This window comes from Dryas octopetala, chromosome 1 (genome assembly GCF_963921425.1).
Source record: "Dryas octopetala chromosome 1, drDryOcto1.1, whole genome shotgun sequence".
Taxonomy (NCBI): domain Eukaryota; kingdom Viridiplantae; phylum Streptophyta; class Magnoliopsida; order Rosales; family Rosaceae; genus Dryas; species Dryas octopetala.
Window position 1 is genome coordinate 578,845 of NC_141366.1, and position 13,003 is coordinate 591,847.

At 35.6% G+C, this 13,003-nt stretch overlaps 2 protein-coding genes and 1 pseudogene across 4 annotated transcripts; 1 reads left to right on the forward strand and 2 right to left on the reverse strand.

Moving 5' to 3' along the window:
* Positions 1-1,566: 1,566 nt before the first annotated feature.
* Positions 1,567-3,018, reverse strand: LOC147296036 (lignin-forming anionic peroxidase-like; annotated as a pseudogene).
* Positions 3,019-4,359: 1,341 nt separating this feature from the next.
* Positions 4,360-8,440, reverse strand: LOC147296037 (peroxidase N-like). Of its 3 annotated transcripts, none has more exons than XM_086235593.1 (5): positions 8,122-8,440; positions 6,496-6,668; positions 6,168-6,350; positions 5,645-5,810; positions 4,360-5,100 (listed from the first exon to the last, which is right to left on the reverse strand). In XM_086235593.1, exons 2-5 carry the CDS (start codon positions 6,547-6,549, stop codon positions 4,676-4,678), a joined length of 828 nt encoding a protein of 275 aa, XP_086091719.1. In that variant the 5' UTR covers positions 6,550-6,668; positions 8,122-8,440; the 3' UTR covers positions 4,360-4,675. The 3 variants fall into 3 exon arrangements, with proteins under 3 accessions (XP_086091719.1, XP_086091710.1, XP_086091702.1); XM_086235584.1 differs by having other exon boundaries at positions 6,496-6,623; positions 8,122-8,257; XM_086235576.1 differs by having other exon boundaries at positions 6,496-7,917; positions 8,122-8,221.
* A 202-nt stretch (positions 8,441-8,642) lies between these two features.
* LOC147296038 (Plastid-lipid associated protein PAP / fibrillin family protein) lies at positions 8,643-11,760 on the forward strand. Its single transcript, XM_086235552.1, has 11 exons — positions 8,643-9,031; positions 9,120-9,173; positions 9,274-9,348; positions 9,845-9,964; positions 10,074-10,265; positions 10,396-10,479; positions 10,570-10,662; positions 10,773-10,826; positions 10,919-10,998; positions 11,175-11,282; positions 11,385-11,760. Exons 1-11 carry the CDS (start codon positions 8,774-8,776, stop codon positions 11,470-11,472), a joined length of 1,206 nt encoding a protein of 401 aa, XP_086091678.1. The 5' UTR covers positions 8,643-8,773; the 3' UTR covers positions 11,473-11,760.
* The last annotated feature ends 1,243 nt before the right edge of the window (positions 11,761-13,003 follow it).

A 13,003-nucleotide genomic window follows, 5' to 3' on the forward strand; every position in this document is an offset into this window, starting at 1 on the left:
CAGCATTAACTGCCAGGTCATCATTTTAAACAGAATTGTTGACGGAACAAGGTAAAATGAGACACGGATGTAAGTTACAGGTGGTAATCTGGGACAAAAAATCTTTTAGGTGGCAAAATAGGAATGAGTTACAAATTTGGGTGGTAAATCGATAATTAAGCCTTTTTTTATATAGATACAAAACAATTTTGGATATATGACTAGGTAATTAAGTTACACATTTGAAAAGTAAAAAATGAAATATGGCTAGCACCCATTAATTAATTGATCTGTCGATGGAGAAATTAATTGGACTCTTTTGCAAACAGACCTAATCTCTCCTTAGGTTGCGTCTAGAGTTGGGTCTGGTTCCCGATGCCGTTGAAGTTGCAGAGCTGTTGGCTGAAAGTCGAACACCGTGCCAGCCCAAATGTATGAGCACCTCATAAATAAATTAAGGAGGGTGTTCTCAACTTGAATTTAATTGGACTTTAAAAGTTTAATAAAATATAGGTGTTTTAAAGTCATATTTTAATAGATTTTTAATAAAATTTAGATGTCTTAAAAAAGTCTTGGAGTTTATTAAGTGAAGAATTTTAATAAATTTGAATGCATTTTTTACATATAACAAAATTCATGAGAATTTCAGCTAATTCTCTTAGATTTTGATGGATTCTAGAAATTTTAAAATCTATTAAAATCTGAGTTAGAGACATCCTCCTAAGTAACAACCAAATCTTAATTTGTAAGTAAGTGCATAATTAATACTCTGAATTCAAACGCTCTCGAATTTTCATACTTTCTTATATATGTACCTTATTTGTAATCATTTTAATTAATAGGTTAATTAATTTTGTGTTCGAATATGTATTAGTTATATTTTATTAATTATCTGATAAAGCAACGAGATTTGTGGATTTAAGTCATTGATTGGTGAATTTTCGTGTAATTGCATCAAGGGTTTCAAAAGGGCTTGTAATATTGGCTAAAGTACAAGTTGGGTTGGTTGTCCTACTGTCCTTCTTCCCAATTGAACTTCCCAAATTGGGCCCAAAGGATTGCCAACAAAAGTTACAAAACTGGTACATAATATTATAGTTTGGATTACGCAATAATAACAAAGAAGATTATGCCCCTCCCAAAAAAAAAAAAAAAAAAAAGAAACAAAGAAGATTATGCCAGCTACTTTTTCTTTTTTGGCCGCGGAGAAATTTTCATGCCAGCTACTTTAAAGTTGTGGAAAATACGCTATTGGATATCCCTATTATGAATTTGACCATAAGTGACACCCTATTATGATCCTATCATTTATTAATTTTATTATTTGTAAAAGACAAAAAAAAGTAAGTAGAAAGTTATGGCACATATATATAAAATAAATAGGTCTGAAATTACTTATATTCTATAATATTTGCACACGTTAATTTGATTACATTATATACGTGGTGGTGTATCAGATATACTTAATAATTTTTTCACGGCTAAACAACAAAGACTTAAATATGATTTTTTTTTTAATAAAGATAGAAGCTAGCAGGCATTAATTAGATTTAGGGCATGCATAATATGCATGTGTGGATGGAGAAATTAATTGAGTCTTTTGCAATGAGACCTAATCTCTCCTTGGGTCCCTGTCAAAGGCTTTATGTTCTGAAGATTGGTGAAGTAGTTGTTGTACGTCGAAAAGGTCGGGGGTGGATGGGTCGAGGTTGGCCAAGTTTGGCGTAGTGTTTCCAAGTATGTCGCGCCCAGGGTTGGGTCCGGCTTCCCGGTGCCGTTGAAGTTGTAGAGCCGCTGGCTGAAAGTCGAACACCGCGCCCGCCCAAATGTATCAGCACCTGACAAAGTAATAGCCAAAATTTTGTAAATCAATGCGAAATACTTTGAGTTTAAACGCTAGCTCTCTCATATTTCGTATTTTAGTCACCGGAAAATTTTTATACTTTCTTATATACCTTATTATTAGGTTCATTTTGTAGTTGAATTTTTGTTCAATTTTATCAAGGCTTTCAAAACGGGTTGGAATGTCAGAAGTACCACTTTTGTTGGCAATCCTACTGTCTCTTCTTCCCAATTGAACTTCCCAAGTTGGGCCTCCATTCTGAATTAAGCATTAATAAAGTACTATATATATATAAAACGACACAAAACGACTCATGTAGGCCCCAATAGGGTATACCTCAACATAAATAAGTTGAGGTATACCTCAATAGAAGGAGTCTGTATATAAGTAAGGAACTGCATAATTAATTGCTCCAAAATTCCAAATTAATATTCTTATTTTTCTTTTTGTTAAATTAATTGTTTGGGTCAGATGGTTGACCATTCCGGCCTAGAGCTGTTCAATATGGGACCTTCGATCTGGCTTGGTCCTCTTATATTTAATCCCAATTATAATGAATCAAATTGAAAGACATTATATATAATTAATTAAGATCAAGGATGAGATATATATTAATTAATGAATTACCGCAGAAACGAGTATTTGAGAAGCAATGGCTAAGATATCAGCGCAGGAGACAACAGCAGGGCACCAGATTGAGAGGTGCATCTTTCTCACTCTGAATCCCGTCTGCGTTGTCAAGCAAAAGCGACCCATCACACCCCTGCATAGATATATGTAATATAATGCATTAATAATACAGCATATAATTAATGAATATATATAATATGTAAATATTGTTGAAAGATAGTTGTAAATATATGTATATGCATTACATTGACGAAGCAGTCATGGAAATTGAGTCGGATGAGTTTGGCAGCAAGACGAACGTCATTCTGCCAAGCTTGGTCCATGTATATGCATTACATTGACGAACGTCATGGACCAAGCTTGGCAGAATGACATTCGTCTTGCTGCCAAACTCATCCGACTCCATTTCCATAACTGCTTCGTACGTCAATGTAATGCATATACATATAATGAAGACATGTGGTGTCGTAAAAACTGGGGCTTAGTTGAGCCTTGGAATTTCCCAACAGCACTGCACTAGTAGTAACAACAACAATTGCTGCCACAATATTTGGAAATGAAGACATGGTAGGCTAGCTAGAAAGATCGATGATCAAGTTGAGTTGCTACTTGCTAGCACATGTGGGAAGTGAGATGGGTTCTTTGGGACTCATATGCACCCCCATTTATAGAGACAGATCGAGATCGTAGCAGGTGAGATCATTTTAGGTTTTTAATTTGTTTTTGTTTGTTTGAATGATATTCAATGGTTCATATGTGGAAATCGATCTTCGTATGACGTACAGCCTGCCTGCCTTACTAGGAACTAGAAACTTTAATTTTTATGTAAGCCTTAATAGTTCAAGAATTTTCAAAACATCGGTGGAGGGTGCAAATATTTTAATCAAGATTTCTATATATTTTATGAATTGGTTATATATTAGTGTCTATAGGGAACTTTCCCACCTCTATTAATTAGAGAGGCGATATCTCAATGTGGTATAAAAAAAATTGATATTCTAACATTAGTAAGTAGCTAGCTAGCTCATTACAAATTAACTCATAAATTAATGGCTTACTTCATTTGACTACTACCTACTTCATGTGTATGCAATAATAGGATGCTGACTTTCATCAGATCCATAAATATTTGGAGAAATTTTTGTATGAATATATGCGTTTTGAGAACCATATAGCTAGCTACGATGTTCCATGCATTGGACATATACGAATAATAAATGAATTAAGTAGTAGTCTATATATCTAGCAGTTGTGGACTTTCCAAACTAAGATATGTACGTACGCAGGATCAAGTCTATGAGTCTAGAAATTAATTTTGTAAACAACACAACACAATCATATGTATATATATAGCCATTCCCCGGAAAACTTTAATTTGTCAAATATATAAAAACCTTGTTGATAGCTGTAGCCTGTATGATCCAATCTCATAGAATGAAAACACCTTTTCCGCGAGTTTGCAATATTGTTTGACCAAGTCAAATTAACTCTTTCGGTTAGTCGACAAATATACATATACATTATATGTATGTATGTATGTATGTATCATGTATGTATGTAGTGGCTGATCCAAATACTTTTCTTGATCAATATATTGTTACATATATAAGATGGTCATGGTCTCAATATATATTAAGAATTTCTTGGTATTATTCAATGATATAATAATTAATCAGCTTGGTGTTTGACGATGTTTAGTTAATATTCTGACTTCATCACTCATTTGAACATGAGCCAGTACACCCTAGCTATTATGTGTATAATGTAAAGGGTGTCGCTATTATGACAATAAGAAAATTATAGTAGAGAACCACCCGCCAACAAAGTAAATTAAAATTAATTATAAAGAGAAAATTTGACAAACTAGCTATGCTTCAAGTGGAATGAAATTATTACCATTAATTTTGTGGTCACACCATTGCTAATAATAGTTGTGCTTTTTTTTGTTTTTGTTTACAGTCAATATATGAGCAAAAGACAAGCCACCTACAATTAGGATTTGCTAACTACTCTATTAAAATACATAACATTATTTTGGGATATGAAAAGGCCAAGCATCCTTTTGCTTATTCATGAAGTATAAGAAAAGGCCACAATAAGTAATGCACTAATGCCTCATTTATAGCATCAATACATATGTAGTTATGTATTATATAGCTAGCTATTCTGCATTTAGCTGCTTAATTTTTATTGCTATATAGCTCGCTATAGCTGGCTGTCTGTTCATGAATTAACCACCCTGCAGTTCTTTCTGATCTCTCCAGCAGACCCCGTAAGTGGACTTATATTCCCCATTTTGATCATAGAATTAGCAAAGTCGGTGATGAAAAGGTTGGAATTAGAGCTATAGCTTTGGACCAAGCTTTTGGTACTTGTTGTCTCAGCTGCATCACTAGATAATAGAATTTGATCAGAACCGAGAAGGCCCTTTCCATTAAGCAAGTTCTGAAAGTAATGGTTGTCAAATAGGTCAGTTGAGTTCCGATCAAGAGCCGCAGTATTGCTTCCATCACCAGTCAGTGGACACAGGTTTTGTAGATCAGTTGCCATACTTGTATCCATTGTACTGTCTGGACCACCAGTTCCTGAGAAGTTGAACAGTCTATTGCTGAAAGTGGCGCACCTTGCTAACCCAATTGTATGAGCTCCTGCATGAACCCATTGACCCATTAATTAATGGTGGTTAATATATATTATCAATTTCAAAGGTACTTGTACCATATTATTGATCACATTGTGGTCACATCTTCAATAGAAGTTGGACCATCCTATATAAGCATGTCTACACAGCATTACTCTAATAATATAAGCATCCTATATAAGCATGTCTACTCTCTTACATCCTGCATTTAGACCTTTCTAGTGCTACATAGCATTACTCTAATAATATATGCTGACTCATACCGTCATACCTAGTAATGGAGAACAGGACAAAACCTTTTAGAAAGGAGATAATATATATATATATATATACATATGTGGGACAAACTTGGTGGGTTAAATAATAATTAAATTAAGCTATTTTCTGCCCCCAAACCCTATTCTATAATCTATAGACTATAGTGGCCATTAGTATTATATCATTAATAAATTGTCCCTCGCATGCTTTAGAAGTTAAGGTTTCCTGATTAAGGATAATACGTACTTGGGTAGCTACTAGCTACACTAATCAATTTGTATGAATGTAATTACCTGATAAGGACACGACGTCTTTGACATCTAGGCCAACGTTGGCAAACTTTAAAATGATGGCATCCAGTGTGTCAAATGGAGAAGGAAGCCCATCATTTGCTCCGGTCTGATTTGCCACTAACCCGTCTCTTCTTCCCAACACCACTTTCCATGAATTACCTCCACTCTGCATGGAACATATATGGCTAATTATAAGATACACATAATTACTCTCTAATATGATCATCACTAATCACATACATATATCTAATAATGGCATGTGAACAGAAAATAATTTCCTCATCACTTTCTTAAAAAGGTGCCAATGTGGTACCTAATTAATTCATTAATCAGGCTCATTTCAGGCACTGGATAGTTTAGGACAAACAGATATACCTATATCCATCATCAGTAGCATGCGTATCAAAAATACTGATATGACCATACATACATACATACAAAATTAATCCCACATACATACATACATACATACATACATACATAATTAACACCCAAAAGAGAAAATTAATTAATGTTAACTTACTAAGACCACAGAATCTCGGGCAGCTATGGTTAGTATATCAGCACATGATACAACTCCACTACATGCATTCTCCACAGAGTTCTTGATTGTGTCAATAACTTCAAATCCTCTTGCTGAGTTCAAATTGGGGAGGGCAGACTTCTCACCATCAGTTACATCCAATAGTATTGATGCATCACAACCCTACAATTGTATTTATAATAATATAAAACAGAGTTCTTATAGGTTTAGCATATATATAACATAACAACTAATAGTATGATCTCCTTCTCTAATGAATTATGCTAATAAAGTTTGGGATATATGCATACATGCTTAAAGGACTCACATTGACAAAGCAGTCATGGAAGTGAAGCCGAAGCAGAGAAGCAGCCATTCTCATTTCAGACTTGATAGCATTTTGAACCTCTTTTCTGACAATTTTGAGAAGATTCGGACATGTTGTCTTGTAGAAATCTGTACTTAGTTGAGCTTTCACAACCAAACTCAATGCAAAGATCACTATTACCAATGAACAACGACAATGAAAAGTACTAGATGATGACCTTTTCATGGTTACTAAAGAGATACTCACCTAAATTAATGTTAAGATGGTTTGAGGGCTAATTAAGTTGTATGAGAGGTTCCATAAGACTCAATTTATAACCAAGATCATGTGAGCCATAGCAATTTTTTTAATCAATTAATATGGTACTTTAAAATTCTTTATATAATATAGTAAAACTATGCATATGAATGATGTATGGCGGCTGCACCCAGTGCTTGGCTACTTGCCCTGAACTCAGAGAACTGCACTGAGACTGATATTAATTTGCATAATGCCAAAAGAGTAGTGCTTATAATTAATTATATTACCCACACTGCAGAGATATCTGAAAGAGCATGGTGGCCTAGCTAATTGTTGTCACTTATCAGCTTGCATATAATTAATATAAGTTAAAACTTTGTATGCAAGTTCATGCATGAATCAAAGATTACTTAATCATAGAATATACTATATAGTGCATGCCAATAGAAAGCCAATGCCTTTTTGCTACCACTTGAGCGCATGATCAAATTGTGCATGCATTGAGAATTTTTTACAAATATAAATTTTTTGTAAGCTTTAGCAATTTGAGTACAAGTTAGCTATGGTTTCATTTCTGGTGCCCATTGATTGTGATGCCTCAGCAACATACATTGGTCATATTGATTATTTTTAAGTTATGGGTATGTTTATCTTTACCTAATTGCTGAGACTGAGAGGGATTTGACATTTTGATCAAACAACTCACAGATGGAGTGCCATGTGATGTCTGAGGGCACTAGCCACTTTAATTTGTCTTTTCTTCTTTTTCTTCCCCTTCCGTCCAAAGGGTTCTGAAAGACTGTATATGCTAGAGAATACTAGGAAATCCTCTAATTATTCAAGCACCATATTATATATTCATAATTGGTTCAAACCTACATTAACTTGTTATATAATTACTAGCAAAGCCACACACGTACACATCATCTTCTTCTAGTACTTTTATATCCTTTCTTGTCATAATAATATATTATTATAAGTTGAACTGATGTGGTCAGGGCCAAATGAGCATAGATTACCAAAGCTCTGCCTTTCCATCGAGCCTTAGGTTAGGAGTGTGCAGGGTTTGAACTGCAGCCTTCAAAGGCTAGAGGGCATTCTTTTATGCAAGACCTGCGTCCCGGGATCCTATCTTTCTATCCGTCACCACATCTACTCTACTGTATGCTAAATGGCTAACTGCTGCATAGAAACAAACAAGGATACACTGAATACTGTCATACTCATATAGACTCACATTTTTACTCAACAGACCCATCTCTGTGCTCAGAAGACTCACATTATTTACTCGGTATCCACAACTAAAAAAGTTTGTCAATTGACCTTTTTACCCCTTCATCAAATATCACAATCAAACCCTAGGAGCTTTGGCAGTTTGGCACTGACCTGGAAATTGGGGTTGATAAGTGCGGGTAAGTCTTTGAGAAAATCGGGCGGGGGCATTTTGTGCTGCGTCAAAACTCTTCCTCCACCATGCGGTCGACCTCTCGTTCGTTGTCGTCGTCGTCGATTTACGGCAAGGCGTCGATGGTTTCGGTGTTGCCAGTTCAAGTGGAACAAAGAGAGAGAGAGAGAGAGAGAGAGAGAGAGAGAGAGAGAGAGAGAGAGAGAGAGAGAGAGGGTTGAGATGGAAGGCGGGGAAGAAGAGAGGGGGTGCCGACGGGGGAGGATCCACCGCAGAAATCACCGGCCTGGGTTTCTTCTCTCCACTCCTCCCTCAAGTATGAAAATCAAAAAGTGAAAAGGGTAAAATAGTCAGTTTAAAAAAAAATTAGTTGGAGATACTGAGTAAAAACGGTGGGTCTAAAAAGAAGATGATATAGTATATGGCGCCAATTCGTGAAACAAAACTGAAGAGCAACAGACAGAGGAGATAACTGCACAATATATCAGTTTGGACGTGTCTGATGGAGAACGGCCCACGTGGCAAAAGGCAAAAGATATTCATCTAATACGCAGGAGAGACTGTTGCTTTGGCATCAACATCACTCACTCTGCCTCTCAGCCTCTGCTTCTTCATTGATTCATTGATTCATCAATGGCTCTCAAAGCTCACACAGTGACACTGACAGTGACAGCACCACCAATTGTTCGGCAAAGACCCACATTCTCAGCAACAACAACTCTGCGCTTCAGAAACCCATTATCCATTCGTACAAAGTGTCCCACTCAATTGTTCGCTCTGGTAGATGAACAACAACAACAAGTTTCGTTCACAGAGGAAGAGAACTCTCTTGTTGAAGCACTCATCGGAGTCCAAGGCCGAGGCCGCTCTGCTTCTCCTGAGCAACTCACTGTATATACATAGCATTTCTCTTTTCTTGAATTATGTGATATTTTTTCAGGAAAACAAAGAAAGTTGATTGAATGTGAATGTTTTGCAGGATGTTGAGCGCGCTGTGCAGGCTCTTGAAAGTTTACAAGGCGTTCCTGACCCGGTTCGTTATCATTGCTAGAAAATCTTCTACTTTTATTTATGTGATTTGTAAAGTGTCTACTTATATTCATATCTTGGTATATATGTGTTTTTATATGCAGACAAGCTCAAATTTAATTGAAGGATGTTGGCAATTGATGTTTACTACAAGACCTGGATCTGCCTCTCCAATCCAAGTATGATCTTCAACTGCAACATCTTTTTCTTCAAGCACTGCAAAGCTTCAGATACTTGTTCAATTAGAAATTAGGAAGGAATATATGGTTTTGTTTTGTTTTTTTTGGAATTATTCATCTGAAGAACCAAATTTTTCTTTGTTGTCTATTCCTGTAAATTGTTATAACGACTATGAAAATTGCACAAATGTTTTTCTTTCCTATGTTTTGAATTTCCATAAGATCTTGGAAGCATCATCCTAGATATATCATACATGATAGATGAACAAATTTACTGTTCTGCCTTTATGTAAAATTGTAAAGATATGGATGTTCTATGGACACCAAATTTCATGGCAAGAAAATTGTTTTGTGAAACAAAACAAGTGTGGTTGAGTTGACACTATAAACAATTTTAAAGTTGCATTTGACTTCTCAAGGTAAACAAGTAGGATTTTGTAGTAATTCAAATTTCACATTGTGGTGATGTTTGCATCATGCTTTTAATATTTTGTAGAGGACCTTTGTGGGGGTCGATTTCTTTAGCGTTTTTCAAGAGGTATATCTTCGGACAAATGATCCACGCGTATCCAATATTGTAAAATTCTCTGATGCAATAGGTGAGCTAAAAGTAGAGGTATGATATTGCTCACTTCCACTGCTAAATATTTTTTCACTGAATAGAAAGTAGCTGTAAAATCTAAGCTGTCATTCACTGGTGTTTTGTCTCTTTTTTTCCCACACAGGCAGCAGCATCAATCAAAGATGGAAAACGAATCCTTTTCCGGTTTGACAGAGCAGCCTTTTCTTTTAAATTTTTACCATTTAAGGTTCCTTATCCAGTGCCATTCAGACTTCTTGGAGACGAGGCAAAGGGTTGGTTGGATACCACATATTTGTCCCAATCTGGGAACCTGCGTATCTCAAGAGGAAATAAGGTAATAGGAACTTTATTGCCTAGCAGTATACCTCTCAACACATTCTGCCGCTGCATTTTACATCTGTAATATAACCATATAGTGATAATTCATTGCTCAAACCTTAAATGAGTTGATCTTTGTAGTGCAGGGAACCACATTTGTGCTGCAAAAGAAAACTGAACCTAGGCAAAGATTGCTTTCAACCATCTCCACGGGTACAGGAGTTAAAGAGGTGACGTTGCTGGTTCAGATTTCTCAAGTTGCACGTCACAGCAAGTTTTTCTTTCTGACATGTTTTCCTGCGACCATATTTCTATTGCAGGCAATCGATGAGTTTATCTCCTTAAATAGGAATATAGGTATAGGTGAATCAGAACTCCAAGAGGGAGAATGGAAAATGATATGGAGTTCACAGGTAATTTCACATTGATGATAAATTGATATTAGCAGTTGTCTTCTTGTCTGTTCATTAGAGAAAATTTTTCTCCTACCATGATGCTTGATTTATGCCCTCATATGTGGCAGGAAGAGACAGATAGTTGGTTAGAAAATGCTGCCAATGGACTTATGGGCATGCAAGTAAGCGAAAAATTATGGTTCCTATTATTTTTTATTTCTTTTGGAATTATCTTGGTTGACTAGTTTACTTTGTCCAATGCTATGAATTGTAGATTGTCAAGAAAAATGGACAAATAAAGTTTGTGGTTGACATCTTTCTTGGACTCAAATTCTCCATATCTGGCACATTTGTGTAAGTTTCCGTTACTTGAAATTGTAGTATGGTCTCATGAAGGAAATCTGGTCATCTTACAACTATCATTTCTGCTCATCTTACAACTAACATGTTCCATTTTAATTAATTTGGCTGGAATTTTAGTGAGACATCTTGGGTCAACCTGATTTTCACATTGTCTTACACATTGGCAGGAAATCTGGCACCGGCACATATGATCTTACAATGGATGATGCAGCCATTATTGGCGGTGGCTTTGGATATCCCCTAGAGCTAGCAAGCAAGTTCAAACTAGAACTTCTGTAAGATATCTCAGTCGTTATTCGTATAATTATTTACAAGGATTTTGATTAGCCAGAAGTTTTCTTTATGCACATGTTTATTTACAATGTATGCTGCTGCAGGTATAGCGATGACAAGATCAGAATTAGCCGGGGATATAGTAAAATTGTTTTTGTGCACTTACGACTGGATGGTTTGAAACAGAAATAAGGTGGGCAAACCAGAACAGATAGAAGATTCAAATTCCAGGTTATTGCTTCTGGTGGCTACATGTGTTTGTAAAAATGAAAGCATAGCCGTTTGTTATGTTGATGGTGTCCTTCCTTCCACACCAATACTGCAGAACTGTGATGAGGAATGCCTAGTCTTGAATGTGTAATCAGGTTGATTAATGCAATGATTTAGTTTCTAGGCTATCAAATCATACCATGAAATTGATGTATTGTAACTGGGAAACAAAGTTTACATATATAATAATTGTTTTGTTCAATTATTTTATTTTTGTATTTTATTTAATTTTAAAGGTTTTATTAGTTTTATCTATTATTTTTTGTCCCTCTGCATATTTTTAAAAGTTAAGTCAACTTGATGGTGGGTTCCATATGAAATTAAAACGGAATGGAATGCAATTTATTAAATTTGATTAGGATTTATTTTTGGGTCATTCCCATAAAATGACTAATTGGGGCCCAAGAATCATGGTTTCGCTCAATTACATATGGGGTGAGACCATTTGGACTCTTTTTTAAAAGAATTTTGCCTTTCTAGTTTACATCGTAGTTTTGAATGTAAGTAGGAACATCCGTACAAATAAATATCAACGGGAGATTTGTACTCAAACAATACATGTATAGCCAAAATACTTCAATTATTTTATAAATCAATATGACATAGTTTCTATGACTGTATGTTTTTGGCAAAAATATTTGGCAAAAGAAACAGAGAATCTCATCGGGATTTCTTTAAGAAATAAAATCGGAAAAAATCTGTCCTAAAAAAACCGTAGAAAAGAGAAAATATTGAACACCCATATCTCGTGAAAAATCCCCCTCAAAATATCATGGTACGATAAATTAAATCTTAACGAATAACGATCACCATAGGGCATAGGCGCGCACCAGGTTTCGCTCGATTTCTTTCTCTTTCAAAATCCAAAGAGAAAACTTCGCCATGTTGATTTCTTTCCCTTTCGAAAACCTTCCTTACACAACCAAACCCTCCTCTCAATTTTTCAGAGTAGAAACCCTAGCGTTTTATTTCTTGTACCAAACGGCATTGTCCAATCTTCAAAGGCTGCGGCTTCCATGCTCTGTTTTTCTCAAAACCATAAACCACCGCAGACAACCACACAATCCAAACCCCATTAAGAAAAACAAACACAGAGAGTTCTCCGAGCACAGTTCACTTTCATTTGCTTACATAAAGTACTTTTCCTCAAACGAATAGCAATATTTCCCTCTAGGGTACTTTTCCTAATCTGCTGCTCTGTTTTCTCTTTGTTCTTTCTTTTGCCTTAACATTCCGTACGTGATTGTTTTGTAATTTTCTAGAGAATAAATGATAGCGTGGTTTTGACTGTACGTTTTAAAGGGCTTTGTTTAGGTTTACATGGGCATGTCATGGTTTTCTGGAGAAAGCTATAACCTTTTCTGCTTATCTGTTTGATAGATTTGAAATATTTGCTTACTGGTAAAGCAATTTTTTGCTTTATAGTAGAGGGATTTATTCTAGCCATTACGAA